Source organism: Equus caballus, chromosome 12 (assembly GCF_041296265.1).
Source record: "Equus caballus isolate H_3958 breed thoroughbred chromosome 12, TB-T2T, whole genome shotgun sequence".
Classification (NCBI taxonomy): domain Eukaryota; kingdom Metazoa; phylum Chordata; class Mammalia; order Perissodactyla; family Equidae; genus Equus; species Equus caballus.
The window spans coordinates 26958442-26966774 of NC_091695.1; the positions used below are offsets into that span (position 1 = coordinate 26958442).

Here is an 8333-nt window from a genome sequence, read left to right on the forward strand (position 1 = left end):
TCTCACAGATAAAAATGCTTACTCTCATGTAGTTTACTTTTTTGGTGAGAATTAGAGAATATCAAATATGTAAAACATAGTACATCAGAGAGTGACAAATATTACATAGAATAATAAATCAGAAAGTGGAGCTAGAGAGTTTGGGTGCAATTTTAAGTAGGGTTGTCTCCCTACTTATCTCTGCAAGTAGGTGATATTTGAGGAAAGACAGAAAGGATGGGGAAATTAAGGAATGACAGACATATTTGACAAGAGTCCTTCTACGGCCATCCAGAAGTTTTTGACCTGCTCAGGGCTTTCCTAACAGCCTCTTTTACCTCCTTATTCCTCAGACTATATATGAGGGGGTTGAGCATTGGCGTCACCACTGTATACAGCACCGACACCACTCGGTCTTCCTCTGAGGACTGGCCTGAGTTATCTCGCAGATACATGAAGATAAGGGTCCCAAAAAAGAGAGCCACAGCAGTGAGGTGGGAGGCACAGGTCGAGAAGGTCTTGGCCCAGCCTCCAGCAGCGCGGATCTGCATGACAGACACAATGATAAATAGGTAGGACACCAAGATCACCAGTATACAAGCAGGCATGACAAAAATGGCAAACACAATAATCACCACCTCCTGAGTGTAGCTGTCCCCACAGCTGAGTTTTAACAGAGGAGGAAGGTCACAGAAAATAAAGTTGATCTCATTGTTTCCACAAAAGGTGAGACTGAAAGCTGTAACCGTTCGAATAAAGGCACTAGAAAAACCGGCAATGTAAGCTCCAGCCACTAAGCCCAAGCGGGCCCTCTCAGTCATGATGGTGACATAAAGCAGGGGTCGGCACACGGCCACATAGCGGTCATAGGCCATGATTGCCAAGAGGTAGCAGTCAAGGGAAGCACAGAATGTGAAGAGGAAAAACTGAATTGCGCAGCGAGCTTGGGAGATGGCTGTGCCATGTTCCAGCAGCACAGCCAGCATCTGAGGGACGATGACGGAGGAGTAGCAGATGTCCATGAAGGAAAGGTGACTGAGGAAGAAGTACATTGGGGTGTGGAGCCGGTGATCTTTGTGGATCAGGATGATCATTGCCAAGTTCCCCAGCAGAGTGAGTAGATAGAAACTCAGAAATACCAAGAAGAGAGGAAGACCCCACTCAGGATGTTCAGTGAATGCAATCAGGAAGAACTCTGTCACCACAGTGTAGTTCCTCCCAGCCATCCATTCAGTGGTTTACCTGCGAGGGCTAAGACAAAAAAGCCAGGTGAGGGGATCCCTGAAGAGAAGTTCAAGTCACTTCAAGTAAAAATCTTTAAATTGAGCATCTGAAATGTAGACACTTGACTTCAACAAATTTTTCAGGCTAATGTGGAAATAGATAAAAATAGAGCTCACCAAAAAGAAGATTAAAAGTGATGAATGCTTCTATTATACTGAGTGGAGAGCAAATGATTCTCTGACTCACAAGTCAGCTCTTGTATTTGCAACTCTGTCTCCAACTAGCTGTTTGATCTTATGCAAGACACTTAACCTCTCTGAACATCAATTTCCTCTTCTGCCAAAAGGGGATCATAATATGTGCCCTACTGATGAGATAAGGTTAATGCATAGATTAAAACAGATGCACAAGTGCATTGGAAAGCTAAAAGCACTCCACATATAGATGGCGGCTATTTAAAATTTTAAACAAACACTTTAAGGAAGGAAAATTTATATTCTATGAACAAAACAGCATGAACCAAAAAAATCCGTTAGCAATCAGCAATGGGCTCTGCTTATTGGGATATTTCTGTTCTCAGTCTAACAACACACATGTTGAACAGACAGCTGTAATCCTAATTAGAGTTGGTTGGCTTATTTGGAGTTTTTAGTAAGTACTAGCATTGACCTTGGAATGAAAAGAGCAAGCATAAGATTCTTTTAGTGCCAAACAAAGCTCCTTAAGTCTTGTTTGGTTATTCTCACAGTCCCTAATAAAAGTCGTAGATTTATAATAAACTGTATCCACCCTTGAAAGCAGAAATATTTCTGCGGCTGGGTATTGTGAAGCACTGTTGGAGGAATCTAGATTAATGTACTCGGGGTCCTTAATACAGTAATAGAACAGGGCTGTTAAGGAGGGCTTTGATTGTATTTGATTACCCAGTGCACCAGCACCCAGGCCAACACTGAGGTGAACCATTAGGGATGACAACAAAGAAAAGAAATTAGGTTTGGAAGCCATGAGCTGAGCATGAACCATCCTCACTTGAATTCTACTTCACTATTGCCTTCTTCCTTTGTTTATTGTTTCCTCTGCCAGTGACCTTCCCATCCAGAGGAACCCTGGGTTCCAGTTCACCCACACTAGATGTGTGACCCCGGGCAAGTCACTTTTCCTCTGTGGATTTCAGTTACCTTGTCTTTGTTCCCTTTCAATAAACAACAATACAGCATGAGTCCATAATCATAGCAACCTGGTTGCTATGGGGTCACTTCCAGAATCTCTCTGTCTTATTCTCACTTCACAGAGTCTCTATCTTTCCTCTCACCCTTGACAAAACAATACATCCCTGACACTAGAGTTCCCTAAGAATTTTTTCAGTCCAATATATCAGGGCTGGGGGACCAGCCTTTCTTCCTCATCCAGTACTAGACCTTGCTGGTGGTGCTCTCTATATTCACTGCCCCAGTATCGTGCCATAACTGGCTCCTGAGGTGAGTCTCCAGGGACAGGCAATTTATCTTCCTGAGACTTCCTAACAAGGCATCTAACATGCTTGAAGATTTCTCTTTAATTTCAAATTCCCAAAGCCCTATCCCACATCCTGCCATCACTTAATTGGGCCTTATTGGGCTGATTCCTAGTCTTGCCTCATGCCTGCCTTGTACCAAAGGGAATGTATTTCTTTGCAGGTTTCCTATATGTCAGTTGGGAACTTTGTCAACGATTTTGAACAATGCCATGCTAAGTGGCTATATCCTGATCACACAAATGAGGCTGTTTTGTCAGCACAAGCTTTTGCTCCCCATTGCCAAGACACACTGTAGGTGGTGACTCTGAAATTTCACCATTTGAAAAGCAGAATGGTGCAAGTGGGGAATCATGAGATGAAACGTTGGAGAGGCAGGTGTGGGCAAGTCGTAAACAGACTTCTACCAGGCAAACTGAGCAAATCCTTAATGGTGCCCAGCTTCTCCTCTAGAGCACTGGTCCTCAAACTTCAGTGTGCATAATAATTACCCAGGGAATTTGTTTAAAATGTGAGTACTGCAGTCCCACCCCCACAAATTGTGATGCAGTGCCTCTGCCATGGGATGCAGGCATCTACACTGTTAACAGGCATCCCAAGTGGTTCTGATACAGCTAATCCTCAAAAATCATATCTAGAAACAGTCCTTGGGAAGTGTTCTTAGGAGCCCTAGTCCTGCTTGACCCTCTGTGCACTGTGCTGTAAACTAAAGTAAAATAATAAAGGTGTGTTCTTGAAGAGCATGATTTCTCCAAACTCCCATCAGTGCCTTCCTTCCTCACAGGAGACCTAAGATAGGTGGAATGGGTATGATGTTTCCCTGTCTTATAAATTAAGAAAACTAGATACAGAGAGGGCTATGCAGCTACTTGGTGGCAAAACAAGGACTTTGAACCGGATCAGTGCTCCTTTGACTAAGCCTATTCAGAAGATGGCACAAGACGAGACAAGACAAGAGGACTCCAGGGCAGTGGTTCTCAACTTTGCTTTGTTAGAATCACCTGGGGACCTTTTAAAATCCTGAGGCCCAGAGTGTACCCCTTAATAATTAAACCAAAATGTCTGAGTGTATGAGCCAGGCATCAGTATTTCTTTTAAATCCCTAGGTAATTACAAAGTGCAGCAACATTTGAGAACCATGGCCAAAGGACTTGTACCTTGCAAAACCTTACATTTCCCCAGGTGTCTTTGGTAGACGCCAAGGGAGGAAAACAGGTTTACTGTTCTCATAAGTTTGGAGATCACTGCATACTATATACTATATCCTCCACATGGAAAATCATACTGCATGTCAGCATATTAAAGAATCTATAAGGTCCTATAGTTAAGAAACCTTGTCAACTTTGTTTAACCCACCATTTCCCAAAAATACTTCACCACAGAACCTCATTTTCATCAAATGCAGATTAGCATCCTACAGAACCAGATTTCCTATGGAAGGATTCTCCTTAGGCAGTGCAGCTATAAAAAAGCTCAGCAACTGACCAAATGCCAAACAGCAAAGCTGTAATCATTCCAAGAAAAGGCATCTCCTGATGACTCATCTCGAGATCTGACTCCTTTATCTGACTGGCTGCCCCCAGAGCAACGGCTCCTACTAGGAAAGGATTTGGGAAGGGACCAGGCAGAGAGTAACATCCTGCCAGATGGATCCCTCAGGAGCTGTGAAAGAGGAAAACATCTTACCCTTTAAGAAAGACTTTTCCTTCAGTTGTGAAGTGAGACCAATGGCTGAGCCTCTGCAGTTCTGCTTCATAAACAATAGTGACTCCACCCAACCCTCAGGTCAAATAAGCTGCTGAGGCCATCAGAACTCTACTTTCAGCCAGCTATGATAGCATTTACAACTGCTATCAGATAATTAAGATGATTCAGTCGCCATGAGTCTAGCCCCAGAAAAGAAGCAGAATGAACCTCATAAAGTATAGATCAAGATTTCATTTATTGTGAGTATTAGAATCTATAAAACTAAGGTAAAAGAAGCCTAGAGATTCAGTCCTGAGACCTACAGATCTGATCAACTTTGGTTTCCTGATTTAGAGATTCAAGGCGTGGTGGTAGCTGAGCCAAAACATTAAAGGGAAATCCAAGAGGATGATAATAGCAAAGACTACTTACACTGCTTACTATATGCCATTTCACTCTTCTGTGAAGATAGCTGATAGATAGATAGATAGATAGGGGTATTGGCTCATTTAATTCATGCAACAATCCTATGAGTTATGTACAATTATTATCCTCGTTTTAAGGAGATGAGATAATTTAGGCACAGAAAGTTGAAGTGGATCACCAATAGTCCCACAGTAAGCGTCAGAGGTAGGGTTTGATCCTAAGATTCTGGCTCCAGAATGCACACTCTTAACTCCTATGGTATACTGCAAAACCTCAGGAGGATGTCTCTGAACACCATGTTTGGAAATAGTTGGGGAGTTCTTTCTTCGACATTTCTGTCTTCTTTCTAGCCTTTTAGAAAGAAGGATGCTGAGCTTAGAGATGGAATCTAAGTTACAGAGTGAGCAGATTGTGGTAGAAAATTTGGAGGATACTTGGCTAGGCCCTTCCTCCTTCTAAGTATTACTCACAGCTGTGGAGAAAGGATGGACTTAGCATCCACCTGGCCCCATATGGCCTCACTTTTCTAAGCAAAGATGATTGGAAGAGGAGAAAACTCAAACTGAATTTATTGCCAGGGTTAACACTCCTTCTTCCAAAAAACTCTTTTCTTGAACTACTTTGAGTGGATATTCTTTCCTTGTAGCCAAGGAGTCATGACTGACAGCTTAAAGGAGGCACCAGAAAGACTGCAGATTTTGGTGTAAGGAGGGTATATCCTCAGCTGTCACCCGGGAATCCATCTCCACTATCTTCCCCCATCAATACTTGGGTGGATCTCGTGCCAATTCAAGACTGAGCACCATATAGTGCTCATAAATTTACTTTTGAAGAACTTATCCTGCTGTCATAGTTCATCATTGGTGAACTTCCCTTGCTTTACATATTCTGGAACTGCAGAATTTTTATGGGCTCCTATAAGATGTTAGAACCAAGGGAATATTAGAACCCAATGACTCAGGCTTTCCAATTCACAGGTGAACAGGCTGAGGTATCCAAATAGGACGACTGGCAGTGGTTGGATCAGTTCATTTGATTCCCAATCCGTGACTTTTTAAGGTGAAACTGGTTAACTGGCACTTTCCCCAGTGGTCCCTTATTTCTCTCAAATACAGAAGAGGGCTCAAATAAAAGATGACTGGATAATCAAGCAAATTCATCTTGATTCAGTTCTAGATCTTAAAAATGCATATCTGCCCTTTCCATCCCCCAAATACTCACAAGAGTATGCAGACCTGAGACAGGTTTCCCCTATTGCTTTTTTCATAAGTTTTCTCAGAGCTTCTATGTCTGAACTTCCCAGATTATGTAGCCAGGAGGAACTTAGGAATCAGTCCAACTCCTCACAAATGTGAAGAATGAGATCCCAAAAGGAGAATGACTTACAGTCCCTTTGTTTCTTCTTAGTTGCAAGTGACAAAAGCCCAACATATAACATGGCTTGAACACACAGGTGAATTCACGAAAGATTCTCAAAACCGTAAGGAGGACAGGCAAGGGTGCAGCTAGACCTCAGGGTCAATTGGGACTAGTAACTGCCGTGACATCTGGAATTTCTATAACGTCCCTAACTGTCTCTGAATATGAGCTCCATTTTCTTCCTAGACCTCCTTCTTCCATAAAATAGAAAAAATGGCCATTGAGTGTGTCTAGATTTCACCAGTCCCAGCTTTTCCACCACAAAGGAGATGAAAATCACTCTTTCTGATGCCAAGTTTAAAAAAGATCCTATGGAAGGCTTCAGATGTCATATGGCCAAGGGACAGGGTACCAGGATTGGCCCAGCATTGATCAGGTGCCTACCTCAGGGTCAATCACTGAAGACTAGAAAGATTGGATCTACAGGGAGATGGAAGTACTTGTATGAACCAAGAGTAAATAAAGAAGTATTTTCCAGAAGAGAGGGGATGCTGTTCTGGAAACACAAAAGAATGAATTTTCACTAAGTGCTAAGGTAAGGAGAATCAGAGAAATTCCCACCTGTGCTTTAGAGAATCCCACAGAGGTGGTGGCTCAGCAGTGACTCAGGGAGGCAATAGGTGGCAGGGTTGGCAGCATATCTGTCACTTGTGCTTAAACCATTCATGTTTACATCCTGTCTGCAAATCTAGTGGCTATGAACAAAGCATTGGTAAAACGATTGCTGTTTGGTGATTTTGTTAAGCTTTATGCCTTATTTTCTAAGGCCAATGTGAAGTGTGGAAAGTTTATCTCTGGCCACTGCACCTTCCTTGGCCTTGGCACCCATTCCCATACTTCTCAGTTACCTCCTTCTCAGGTGCTCACTCCCGATCCTAAGCCATTCTTGAAGAAAGCCTTGCACAGTCTCCTTCTGAAGAAAGTGGCTAGCAATGCATAACAGAGATTCTCTCCTCAAATAATTTACACTTTAACAGAGTTAAAGCCTGGATATATAGAATGTCAGACCACAAGGGGACTCAGAATTGTTTTATTCTAACCTCTCCCCAATTTTGCAGATGGAGAAGTTGAGATATAGAATGGGGAACTCCCTTTTGGAAGGACATTCAGCTGATTAGTGGCAGTCACCAGTCAGCATTCTTTCAGTCATATCCTACAGGCTCCAGAAAAGAAATTCAAGCAGGCTAATTTCAAGCAAAGGAATTGGAAGCAAAGAAAGGAGATTTAAGAGGGAATCAGACACCTTTTGGCACCTTGAAAATCATGCCATATTCCTCATGTTTGCTACAACCAATGTGAGGTGATATCTACCAACTTGCACTGCCCCTGGAAGGGCTGTGGCTTTTCTTCTCGCACCTCCTGTACCAAGCAATGTGGTGCCCAGGAACCATCTTTTAGGTCTGGGGCCAAAGAGAGTGAGAGAGTCTCCTTAAGCCACCAAAGAGACTATGATACTAAGTCCCTTCAGGGGACCAAGACTGGAGGACTTACCTGATGTAGTGGAATCTTCTTGGAGGAAACCTTGTGTTGGCAGAAACTTGAGAAGGGTGATGGGAGGAGTCCAGCTGAGTCCGAGGCTTGAGACCAGGCACAGTGTGGGTACAGTATCATACTCACCATCCTCCTACTGAGCTGGATATCCAAGGTTCTCTTTCGAGAAGACCTTTCTATTCTCCCCTAAGGTAATATAGCCACATTCAAAACCTCCTGGTAGATGGTGTTTTCCGGTCTTGATAGCCTAGTATTCCCTAAGTATGTAAATCTGAAAGCAGAATTTTGAATGATTTATCTTCAGTTGTACATTTTCTATTAAAACAGAACTTGTAGAATTAACAAAGCTCGACAAAAACAATCATAGTTTGCTTTATTTGAAGGACTTTAACACAAGATATAGCAAGATGTAAGGAGATACTAATACCTGTTTACAACAAGGTAACCTCGCTATTATCAATTCTTCTTTAAAATTGCCTCATTTAATCCTGTCTTTGCTTCCATACTTAAGTGGAAAGCATTTTTTTAAACTTTCCCTAAGCTGTCTTTATAAAGTAAAAAGTAAATGAAGTCCCACTGGAGCTTAGTAACCACT

The 8333-nt window shown here is 42.5% G+C and overlaps 1 protein-coding gene across 1 annotated transcript; it reads right to left on the reverse strand.

The window, feature by feature from the left end:
* Nucleotides 1-260: 260 nt before the first annotated feature.
* Nucleotides 261-1205, reverse strand: OR9Q2 (olfactory receptor family 9 subfamily Q member 2). Its single transcript, XM_001497753.4, has one exon. It carries the CDS (start codon nucleotides 1203-1205, stop codon nucleotides 261-263), a length of 945 nt encoding a protein of 314 aa, XP_001497803.4.
* Between the last annotated feature and the right edge of the window lie 7128 nt (nucleotides 1206-8333).